Below are 12,867 nucleotides of genomic sequence, written 5' to 3'. Positions count from 1 at the left end.
ACACACACACACACACACACACACACACACACACACACACACACACATTTCCCAACAACATGTCACAACTCTTTATGACACAACTACGTCTTGCGTGAAGCTTTCTGCTCCACCTCACGTTGCTCCATTTATTGAAAACTTTGTGGAGTTCTGCAGAAGTAAAGTAAAAAAAGCTCAGTCCACATGCGTGTGATGCCTTTTTATTGTTGCTTCAGAAAACGTCTTCCTCATCAGTTCGGTATGAAGGCTACACTTAGAGACGAGACTGTGGCTGAGGCCTGAAGAGGAAGCGGCAACATTAGGACGACCAAAACAACCAAGTGTGTTTCAGACAGTCCAGCTGGGCTCTTCCTGTCTTATCAGGACACAAACTGCAAAGGATTTGGGTTTTGAATTTGTAGGAAATCCAGCATTCAGATCCACAAAAAATACTTCAGTCTGCACACAGTAAAATCTTATAAACAGGCTAGCTCTAAAAAAACAATCCACAGATAAAAATAATTAAAACAAATGAAGCTCACAGTGAACAGAGCTGATTTCTACTACTGACTGCTAAGGAGAACAAAAGCCCAGATTTGCTACTGGTGTTCCTTCCATGTGCAGCCTCTCAGAAGTTCAGAGCAGCCCCCTGATGAACTTCATCCATCAAAATATAAACGTCTCTCTTCTTATCCAGAGAGGTTCATCTTCATCACGGCCTGGATGTTCCTCTGAGCGTCTCCGTCAGCTCACTGGCTTTGGCAGACCGTGGAGCCACTCTTGGCCCCTGAAGCAGCCTTCTTGCGCCTCTTGTTGAGTAGAGGGTTGCTGGACGTGTCGAGGTCCTTGATCTTCACCTGGTCGTAGTCCACACGCATGGTCGCTAAAGCGCTGGTCATCTCCTCCTGCGAAAAATGAGACATAGGAGGAGGCGTCAGATGGGTCAGATGATTTGGAATTAAATTTCCCGACCAAAAACATGAAGCACTCAGATGGAGAGGTGGTTGAAAGGTCATGTGACTGTACTGGGTGGCTGTGGCTGAGTGGTTAGAGCAGTTGTCCTCCAGTGTAAGAGTTGGTGGATCAATTCCACCAGCAGTCACATGCCAAAGTGTCCCTGGGCAAGACACTGAACCCCTCATTGCATCTGATGTGCATCCCATCAGTGTATGGATGTGATAAAGCTCTGATTAGTCTCTTTAGAATGATTTGTTCGGTTAGCTTTGTACAGGTCTAGTAGAGTGCTGTATGAATGGGTAAATGAGGCACAGATTTTGTTGTAAAGTTCTTTGAGTGTCTCGATAAGATAGAAAGGCACTACAGTATATAAGCACACTCCATTTACCATGTACTGCAATGGTAAACCTGATAATGGCAGTAAGAGCACAGTGCTGGTCCATTGTCAGATGTGTGTCCCCCCTCATTGCCATGTGTGGATGGGTGTCTCAGGAGGGTAAGTCATACAACATGTCACTGGCATAGGGAGTCCCCCAAATTACTACTAGAGGTGGCCTGAAATCAGACCCTGGGGCTCTCCACACCACGATGGCACTGTGTCCTTCCATAGCAACGACAGGATTAATTCTGTCCCTTCAGGGCCACCATAGCTTCACACATTGGTGATCTATGGTAAACCAGAACCAAGATTCAAGGCTGACCATGGATGATTGGTCACCACTTACTGCAGACACTCTGATGCCAGTTCCTGGTAAATTAACTAATCCTGCACGTGGACCAAATTACATCCAAATCAAACCATTCCTTCTGGGTGCTTACATAAAAAAAATTAAAATAAAAATAAAAAAATCAGTAACTGTATATTTTTTTATAAGCGTTGATAGGATAGATCATATCTCTCCAGTTTTAGCTTCTCTCCACTGACAAATCCAGAATAGATTTCAAAATCTTACTTCTAACCTACAAAGCTCTCAACAACCTAGCTCCATCTTATATCACAGATCTTATTGTTCCATATTTTCCTACCAGAGCACTTCGCTCTCAGGCTGTAGGTTTACTTGTGATTCCTAGAGTTTCCAAAAGCAGAATGGGAGGCAGAGCTTTCAGTTATCAGGCTCCTCTCTTGTGGAACCAACTTCCAGTTTCTGTCTGTGAGGCTGACACATTGTCCAGTTTTAAGACTGAGCTTAAGAAAAAGGTTTGTAAGCTCAATCATCCAGGTAGATGGCAACAAAAAAGGTTAAATCATGTCATCTGGACCAGTTCCTTTAAGTGAGAAACGTTCCGTTCCCCATCCAGAGGACTTCTTCAGTCTACAGTCTGCCAATCAGATCTGTCCCATTAGTAGCCTTCACTGCTGTGTTTCAAGCCAACCTCCTGTTAGAATCTCAAAAGTAGGTTTCTAACACATGCAAAACACACCCATCCAAAACAATCAATCATCAAGTACAACAAATCAAATGTTTTAGGCCAGATGGTCAACTTGCTACTCACAGAAACAGCCTGAGGACAACCAAGGCCAAAGGTGATCACAAAAAGAGTTGTAAGCTCAATCATCCAGGTAGATAACAACAAAAAAAGGTTAAACTGTGTCATCTGGAACAGTTTCTTATGCTTAAGTCTTTCCTTTTTGATAAATCCTATAGTTAGGTTGGCTTAGGTTTCTTGAGCTATCCCTTAGTTTTGCTGCTATAGGCTTAGACTGCTGGAGGACAAACTGACCACATTTCCTTATTCTACTACTGTATTTACTTACTCTGCTCAACCTGTTTTTTATTTGTAATTATTTTTTCTATCCTTGACATGTTTTTGTCTTTCTTCCAATAGGGGGTACACCTGAACCTATATCTGGACCTGCCATTCTGTGTTTGTTTCTCCTTCCTGTCCTCTTAAATCCAGCCAGTCTAAACAGATGTCTGCTCGTCCTGAGCCTGGCTCTGCTGGAGGTTTCTTCCTGTTAAAAGGGAGTTTTTCCTTTCCACTGTTGCCACTGTGCTTGCTCAGGATGTGAGACTGAGACAAAGTGAAGATTCAACACAATCTGCTGCTTCCTTATATAGACAACCTTTACTAATTGGCTTTTCTATGTATACGAATGTTCCTGTACAGTGCCCGGAGACAACTTTATTGTGACTTGGCACTACAGTATATAAATAAACTTAACATTATATATATATATATATATATATATATATATATATCTATATATATATCTTGTCGCTAATTTATTTATTTAGCATCAGGATAAAAAAGATAAAAAGGCACAAATTAGGGATGCACGATATTATTGGCACAATATCAGTTTCGGATGATATTAGTGATAAAGTTAAATATCGTACATCGGCCATTCCATCAAAACTCACCGACATAAAATGCTTCTGTTTTAAGTTAATGTTTAAATTAAGATACTGTCTAATATATCCATTAATGCACTACTACTTATGCACTTTTCACCATTCGCTTGTGAACAGGTTGAGTTTAGATTTGTGAAAATTTATAAATTTGCACTGTTTGAGTGTTGTCGTTGTGTTAGAGAGAGTAAATGTCATGAATAAATTTGACATTAAACATAATGCAAGTTGAAGTGTTACATCATTTTCAGCCCCCTTTTTGGCATCTGTATTTGGTAGCAGGTCAAATTGACAAAGACCGTGCAGAATAATGTTGTATTTTAATTCCACAGCAGAGAAAGATATGTAGTGTCTGTAAGTAGGTCTAGGAAAAACAATATCGATATTGGTATCGGTTATCGGCCAAATAAGTTTTAACATATCGGCATATCGGCCAAAAATTCAATATTGTGTATTCCTAGCGCTAATAGATCAACCGCTTTGGACAAAGTCATACTTTTTCAAGAATTTAAGTTGATATATACGTTATAGTTTCATTATTTTATTCATATTTATAAGCTATAAACAATTGAAAAGAAAACAAAAACTTTTTTCCCAGTGTATTAAACTGTTCTTCAAAGAGCTGCAGCCCAATAAATAAGTTGAACAGTGAAACTAAGCAAAGGAGGGTAGCAGAAGGACAAGTTAGTCTGAGACCGTTGTTGAATGCTGGGAGAAAGGTCACGTCTCTCCGAGCTGAAGTCAGGAGAAATTGGAGCCGAAGCACACGTCAGATACTTTTCTCATTTAGCTGAGGGAAATTTAACAGCCGAAACATAAACACAGCAACTTCCAGTTTTGAAGCTTTAATTATTTTGCAACTAGAAAAATTGTTGTTGCAAAACAGCTGGCAGCACATTGTGTGCGTATCATGTATTTTATTTTTATTTTTTTAAAAAGGTCTTTTCATAGCATATCACTCCAGACTTGTATGTTTAGCTGTGGTGAAGGAATGTGCAATTCTAATCATCACCACTACAGAGATATATCACTACACAATGGAGACGTGTGGTTCAGTAAATGTAAAGTCAACCGCACAATGACTCGTTGAAAGCAAACAGTGTCTTATTTCTGTGCATAGATTAGAGCTGGGGGAGCGGCACGGGGCAGCTGAGCTCCTCTGTGTTTAAGTGTTAAATGTTTAACAGGCTCATGTTACAGACTTTAACTACTTCTTCCACCTACTGGCATGTGAGCAATCAATACTTACTGTAAAAACCAAACCTGAATGAGGTTGGTTCGTTTAGTGAGGGCAGTTTAAATCAGTATTAAAAAGGACTGCTTTGATTTGAAGCATCTGTTCACAGGCATTTAAGTGCATTTACATCAAGTTATTTTATATATCTTCTGTGGACTGAATGACAACTTTCTGAATTTATCAATCTGGGATCTGACATTGTAAAAAATACAAAAAAAAAAAAAGTTCTGTGCAAATATTTAGTCTCATACTGGATTAAAATAAGCCTCTGCGCAGCTGAGCACAGGACAGGCCCAAGGTCACTGAAGCAGGTCAGTAACAGGTTGTAATGACAGTGTGTGACCACAAGGGGTCAGTGTTGCGCTTCCTCACCTTCACGTCCTCCCACAGCGCCCTCTCTTCATTCAGGACTCTGGTGGTGTGGAGTGGAGTGGAGGGAACCACCATGGACTGCTACAGAGTGGAAACACACACACATCCAAATAAAGGTGGTGAGAAACGGGGAGGAACAGGGCAAAGAAATCCAGACTGTTTCCACACACAGGCACTCACATTGATCCAGGGGTGGTTCATAAACTGAGTGATGGTCATTCTCTCATTAGGATCAGTTTTCAGCAGCTGTTGGATCAAATCTTTAGCTGTGAGAGAACACATCATGCAGATAATAACATTAGTAGCAGAAGAGGAGTGAAATGTTGCCTCCACTGAGAGGGGTTTATCTGGCTAGTCTACCGTACTTGCCGCCGTACACGTCGCACCGCTGTATAAGTCACATCAGTCCAAAAATGTCTAAAAAAGTGGGGAAAACATAAATAAGTCACTTTGCCGTATACGTCGCATCTATTGCGCGTCACCGCTGACCACCCAGAAATGTGGGCCGGTGTTGTGCCAAAAAATGATTGGCTGGCAAATGGCAGCCGTGGGAACGTGCACGGGAAGACTGTAACAAGAATTTAACAAGATTAACACTTAAAAAAATATATTTGTTTGCTCGAAATTATAGTAAAAGGAGTGTCTCAATTGAGCTTTTCCTTAATAAACGCACTTTGATGGTCAAATCAGCTGCGTTTCAGAAATGAAGTCGTGAAAGCGGGAGCGTGCAGAGGGAGGACTCGCTGTGCATTTCTTCAAAATGTAACAAGATAACCACTGGTTGAAAACAACAACGTCCAGGAGGAGGAGGGGGCGTACCAAAGAGACCATCTTATCACAAGCAGAACTGGTTTGTTCCACTTTGGAGTAAGCTGTTGGGGGAAGAATCAGTTTTGTTGTGTTTCCTTGACTGATGAAGCCTTCCGGACCGAAGGCGAAACGTTTCAGCACAAAAAAAAAAAAAGAAATTGTCCAGATGACCTGACTGAAAAATGTTGGAATGAATGGAATCGTCAGATCTCAGCCAAATATTGGGTTATAAATATGGGGGAAAACATCTATTAGTCACTTCAGTGTATAAGTTGCAGGACTTGCAAATTTATGCAAAAAGGTGCGACTTATACGGCAAAAAATACAGTGTACTTAGACTGCAGCTAAAACCACCTCTCACTTAGGACCTCAGTCATACACCTGAACACAGCATCCCACCCACTTCAGAGCTCAAAGAAAGACCCTCTGCCTCTCACTTTAGGTGATCTGTCATCACCAGTCAGGTGAAGGTGGACACTGAACCAGAACCAAGCTGAAGGCCCAGAAGTGTCCCTGAGGAATACATTCAGCGTTATTACAAAAACTAAAAAAATCTCATTCATCTGCCTTCATCAACTGTAGATCAGTTCTTTTAACATTTTAACACACCCACTGCTGCTTGCTTTCCACCCTGGAGTTTGCAGTTATCCAGTAAACCCAGCCTCATCTGGTCAGAGCGGTGGAGATTGTGTTTTTGTTTTATTTCTCTTGTTCATTTAACTTCCTTGCGTCCACTCCACTTTGTGAGTGAAGCTTATAATTACTGACGACCTAACAGAGCCAGATCTTTATAGCTGAAGGTGTGTGCGAGCAACAAAAAGGCACAGCAAGAGACTGAAGCCTCACAGTTCAGCTTTACCCTGTAGGCCTCAGATTTCCAACTCAGAGTCCTGTCTTCTGCAGAAAAAAACTAAAACGATTCTGCAGCAGTGAGGTGTGTCAATCATAGACACGATGCAGGCTGGTCACTTTGAGTACCATCTGAGATAAAAAAAAAACAACAACTGCACCTCAGAGTCTTCAGCTCAGCTCCAACGAGGGTCCATACAGTAGGTCACACGGTAATACCCTTATATAACTCCACTTAATGCAGGCGTGCACAGCTCAGATTGTTTAGTCATCAGAACACGGTGTTGTTTGATGCATAATCGTGTTTGACCAAAAACCTCACTGAGGTTTTAAATGACTGAGAACTCGTCCCATTTACTAGGTCACCAAGCAAACCTGCAGAGTCATTCAGAGCAGCCGGCTGGTTTCCTGTTCTCCGCGCTGCCTTTGCACCAAAAAATGATGTCCACGCTGGTGCCAAAACGTTTGACAAAACAGTTGGTATGTCAGACAAGGTTCTTTGACAAATGGGTTTCAATGTAATTTTATTAAAGTCTACATTTAAAGATGCCTGTGGAGAAGTATAGCACAGCTAAAGATATACAGATATACTTATTTACTCTGTCACCATGACACATTTACATAATGTGAAAGTGGTTCTTCTCCACCTCAAAGGCTGAACAGCTTCTGGACTTCCACAAGCAGTTATTGTTCACTTGACTCATTAATTATTACACAAACTGTGTTATCAAACAGACCATAAGTGTCAGTCTTTGTGCATGAGGGGCACTTCACTCGTCATAGTCTTCTTCTAAACTGTGTTGATGCTGAAACTGTTGGATCTGCAGCAGAGGAAGGTTGTCTTATCCAGAAATGAGCACAGAAGAGTTAGTTTAAACACGACTCATCGAGCTAAATATCATTAAATTACTGAAAAGCACATCGACAATTTGGACGTGAGCATCTGAAGCAGTGGTGTAGTCTACGCGATACGCGGGTATACGGAGTATACCCACTAGAAAAGCTGAAGAATTTTAGTATGCCCACTTAAAAGTGCTCAGTGATACATGACATGTCATTAGGCACGTGTCATTGATATGTTAAACTGCAGTTAAACGCTTCCGTAACAATCTATCGGTTTGCAGTGTTTGTTTATTACATTTGCTTATCCAGCAAATTATTGTACAATTCTGTACTTACTACTTAATACTTGAACATGTTTTGCTTTGATACTGTTTTATAAAATCTATAACATGTTTTAATACAAAGCCAACTGTTGTACAAAGTTTGTTGTTCGTTTATTCAAATATAAACATCAGAGAAATTTGAAAATGTTCAATATGCTTAAAAATAATTGACGATTACATTATACTAACCGGTGTACTTTGGTCTCCAAGCACAGTATACGGACCGACCGCGGTAAAGTTAATTTTACGCTGGACGCTGGACATTCATGTTCCGTGGCTTCAGCGGTGTCCAACGTCCAAAGTAAAGTTAACTTTACCACGGTACCACAACAAAAACGTACACTACACCACTGATCTGAAGATCATGCTTCGCTACTTTTCACTTCCTCTGGATGGCATTCATTTGACCTTCAGCTCTAATGTAAAGAATCTTGGCGTTATTTTTGATCAGGATATTTAACTCCCGCGTCAACAATGTTTCCAGGACCGCCTTCCTCCACCTGCGCAATATCACTCAAATGAAAAACATCTGAAAAGTCGGCCCATGCATTACCCACTTCTAGGTTGGACTCTTGTATAGTATTCTCTTGCTACTTTGTGGTTCGTTTATCATGAACATGACAAGATTGGACATGACTCACAACTGGCAGATTGATGGATCAGCATGGAATTTTTATTTAAAATAAATTAGTTTAAATTATTTAGCACCTCCTGCACCTTTGTGCAGTCCATACTGCAGGATAAGCTTCCTCTTGCAGCTGATCAGCTGTTCTCGTGCAAGTCAAGTCAAGTCAAGTCATATTTATTTATAGAGCACAATTTAAAACAGATAGACTGTTATCAAAGTGCTCAGTGCAGTGCAAAGTGCAGAGCGAAGAAGTGGGCGTGGCCAAGAACGCTACAGATGGCAAAGAGCAGTGGAGGCAGGGAGCTGAAATCATGACATTCTGTGCTCTTTTAGAGAGTTTAGTAACATTTTTTTTGGAATATTGGAAAAATGTGGGGAGGGTTTAAAACACCTTTACATATTTATATACACATTTTTTATTGCGGGGCTTCAGGATACAGATCCCCAGCGATAAACGAGGGTAAACAAAGGACTAGTGTAATTCTTTATTGCCTGGCCATCTGAACAACTCATGAAAATGTTTTCATTTGATCCAAACTGCTGCTGCACATCTACTCATCCCTAAAGATTAATCCAGGGCTTTCCTCTGGCAGCTGACAGACACAATGATCACTTGTTTTCCTACAGCGTCACTACAGAGAAGGTGTTGTTACAACCTTACCTTCTTGAGACACCTCAGACCACTCTGGAGTAGGGAACTCATACTGGCCCATCCTGATCCTCCTCTTCATGCCTGGAGAAATGGCCTGACCCGTGTTGGAGTAAAATGGGGGGAAACCACACAACCTGCAGATATAAACATTTGCATTTATAAACATTCATCATATTAATCATACAGAAACACTCAAACATGCTCAGTACTCACAGAATGTACATGATGACCCCCAGAGACCACATGTCACATGATTTGTCATACTTCTCTGGGCCCAAAACCTCAGGAGCTTAATAAAGGTAGAGAGGAGCAAAGCAAATGTGGATTAGCAGACAGATAAAGGTCTCAGCTATTATATTTGACCTTTAAAGGCATATTCAGATCATCTTCAGAGCAACCAGGATATCCATGTAAAGCACACGATATGATGAGTTTCCTTAAACTAAAGAGCTCCCCCCCCCCCCCCCCCCCCAAAAAAAAGGATGCGGGACACAGTGCAAAGCTGCTTACCCACGTAGTACGGTGTGTAACAGGGGGTCTGCAGAGAGTTGTGTAGCGTTGTCTCCTTAGCAAAGCCAAAGTCTGTCAGCTTCAGGACCCCGTTTTTATCTTTATTGGTGTACAACAAGTTCTCTGGCTGACAAGAAAAGTGGAGGATGTCACTGAAATCAACAAAAGTCAGAAAATGTCCCATGACCTGGATCTCTGTGTACCTTGATGTCCCTGTGCGCGATGTCAATGTTGTGGAGAAACTGGATGGCTGTGCCGATGTCCCTCATGATCTCAAACGCCTCTGGGAGGAAACAATTAAGCAGATTCTCTTAAACCAGAAGCAAATCTTGTATTTTACAACAACAACGACGACACTGAAGCAGCCGTTTGGCGCAAGTTTCAGTTCCTTTTTCCACTGCCCTGAAGTAGAAAGGATGGGTTTGACACTGCTCAGAGAAGTGCCTCAGTGGCTCGGCTGAATTTAGGAGTTTCTTCAAAGAGCTGAGTTTCTCCTGGAAACAGTTTGCAGTAAACAGCTGCTTCCTGTGCTTTTCCTAAACGCTCTCTGGTTGAAAGAAACAAACCTGTTTACTCCGTCCTTTCCTGTCTAACTGTCTGAGATTTGTGATTCTTATGAAGCTGTGTGTTTAGGACACCGACCATCCTCTGACTCGTCCTCACCCTTTTCAGTGAAGGCCTGGTCTCCTCTGGCCTGGATCCTGTTGAACAGCTCTCCTCCCTCCATACTGCACACAGACAGACAGGGACAGACGGTGTATTATATACAGTTCATACACATGTCACACTTTAAAACATCCATAGTCCATGTGGGCTTTTTAAAAAAAAAATATTTCTTTATTTAGAAAGGTAATTTTCCATCACATTCATAATTACAGCTTTAGTCATTTAAGGTTATATATAAGAATGTGGGCAAAAAAGTCCAAATTAATTTTGTCCATGTTGCCTTTCTAATGTTTTATTTTTATTTTTATTTTTTTATAGAACAATATTAAAAATAAAAAGTTGAACAAAGCTGGGGGGGGGTGTGTGTGTGTGCACTACATCAAACCATAAAAAACAGTAAGAACAAAGGACAGGACCACATAATTCACAAGTACAATCAAGTAAAGTCAGATCTAGTTGGTTTTACATACTCAGTCCATTTGGTCCAGATCTGGTAAAATTGTTCTTTTTTGACTTGGAGAGAAAAATATATTTTTTCCATAAAATAAATCTGGTAGACAATTTCAATCCATTCATCAATTGTGGGTGGTTCTGCCTTTAACCATTTCCTTGTGACGGATTTTTTACTGGCTGCCAACAGTATAGTCAACAGTTTTTTGTCCTTGTTGGTTCATGTTTCAAGCATTAAGTTACCCAAGTATAAAGTTTCACAGTTGAATGGAATGTTTACATTAAATACATTTTCAATATGTTTGTGGATCTCTTCCCAGTAGGGTCTTATTACCTGGCACTCCCAGAAAATGTGGAAGACCAGTTGGCTCCCTTAGTCCCACAAAGTCTCCAACAAGCATCCCCCTTGCCCTGGTGTCGTTTCTGAATGGGTGTAACAAAAAATCTTGCAATATTTTTCCAGCAGAATTCTCGCCATGTGTTTGATCTGGTCGAGACCCATTGCAGTTGACATATTTTCTCCCAATTCTCCTGTGTGATCATTACTTTCATTTTCCCATTTCTTCTTTATGTATTCTGTATCACCTTGTTTAGATATTTGAATGGCATTATCCAGTTTAGAGACAATTTTGTTATCTGCTCTGGACTTAATTAATGATAGAAATACCTCCATGAACTTTGACTCGCCTTTTTCCAACGTCCCTTTAAGATTTTTATCAAAATAATGTCTCACCTGTAGGTACCTGAAGAAATCATCTTTTCCCAGTCCATGATCCTTCTGTAAGGTTTCAAAACTCAGAAATGTCCCTTTGTGGACAAATGAATAATAGGTAGTTAATCCTTTTGAAATCCATAACTTAAATCTATTGTCTGTTCTATTTGGTGTGAAGTCCGAGTCATAGGCACACCACCTCAAAATTTTAGCTGCATCCCCTAATCTGTAATTTTTAATTACATCCTGCCAAGACTTCAAAAAGCTACCTGTTATGTGTTCTTCTTGTAATTTATGATCACTGAGTCGGGCTGTTATTGGGACTCCTTTTATCGTTGTGCCTTCTATTTCCTTCCAAGCCGCAGTGTATGTTGGTGAACACAGACAGACTAAAGGTCTCAGATGGGCTGCGTGGTAGTAATCCTGTAAACAGGGAAGGCCCATTCCACCCTTTTCTTTTCTTAATTGCAGCGTCTTGAATTTAATTCTGGCCTTTTTTCCCTGCCATAAATACCTTGCTATTAATCTGTCCCATTCTAAGAACTGTTGAGGTGGGATTCTGACTGGTAAACACTGAAATAAGTACAGCATCCGTGGAAGTATATTCATTCTGATGGATTCTATCTGGGATTTTAAACTTAAAAAGGGAATAACGTTCCATCTGTGTATATCAGACTTTATTTTGGAATTTAAAGGGCAGTATTTTATATCAAAGAGTCTCGAGAAGTCCCGAGGTAGAGATACTCCCAAATATTTAATAGAATCAGTATCCCAGTTCCAACCGTACTTGGTTTTAATTGAAGTTGGAGGGTCATAGTTAAATGTTAATACTTGAGTTTTGTTGATATTGATTTTGTTTCCAGAAAGTAAACCAAACTCCTCCAGCAATTTCATCAGTTTAGGGAGTGTCTGTGTGGGCTGTGTTATACTTATCAATAAATCGTCTGCAAATAGAGACAATTTTTGCTCCCTGGATGTCATTGTAACCCCATTTATATCTGACCTCTGCCTGATCAATTGACTCATGGGTTCTATAAACAAGGCGAAGAGGAGCGGCGACGCACAACATCCTTATCTTGTTCCCCTTTCCAAATTGAATGAATTGGTCAAGTCTCCATTGATTTTAATTCTGGCTGTTGGTTCATTGTATAGCGCAGCAAATGTATTAATTATAGTTGTGTGGAAGCCAAATTTTGAAAGCACTTTATATGAAAAGGACCACCTAACTGAATCAAATGATTTCTCTGCATCTAAACTTAATATCAGTGCCTCTTGTCGTTGCTGTGTGACATGTCTCATAATGTGCAGTGTTTTTCTAATATTGTCTTAGGTTTGTCTTTGTCTGACAAAGCCAGTCTGGTCCTTATGTATTAAAATCGGTAATATCACTTCTATCCTTTTAGATAGTATGGAGGTGAAAAGTTTTTAATCATTTAGCAGACTTATGGGACGATAACTACCACATTCCAATAAATCTTTACCTTCCTTAGGTATGACTAATCATTGCTTCTCTCCATGAGGGGGGGGG

At 40.5% G+C, this 12,867-nt stretch overlaps 1 protein-coding gene across 1 annotated transcript in view; it reads right to left on the bottom strand.

The window, feature by feature from the left end:
• Positions 1 to 204: 204 nt before the first annotated feature.
• The window catches only part of mapkapk3 (MAPK activated protein kinase 3), a gene marked incomplete at its 5' end in the record, with an annotated part of 31,973 nt that continues 19,310 nt past the window's right edge, over positions 205 to 12,867 (bottom strand). Inside the window, 8 exon segments of the mRNA XM_037679260.1 lie at positions 205 to 884; positions 4,897 to 4,977; positions 5,077 to 5,162; positions 9,011 to 9,135; positions 9,215 to 9,290; positions 9,512 to 9,638; positions 9,715 to 9,794; positions 10,175 to 10,239. Coding sequence (XP_037535188.1) covers positions 729 to 884; positions 4,897 to 4,977; positions 5,077 to 5,162; positions 9,011 to 9,135; positions 9,215 to 9,290; positions 9,512 to 9,638; positions 9,715 to 9,794; positions 10,175 to 10,239 — 796 coding nt within the window.

This window comes from Nematolebias whitei, chromosome 7 (assembly GCF_014905685.2).
Source record: "Nematolebias whitei isolate Nwh7 chromosome 7, NemWhi1, whole genome shotgun sequence".
NCBI classification, from domain to species: Eukaryota; Metazoa; Chordata; class Actinopteri; order Cyprinodontiformes; family Rivulidae; genus Nematolebias; species Nematolebias whitei.
This window is presented reverse-complemented; position numbering and strand designations above follow the sequence as displayed.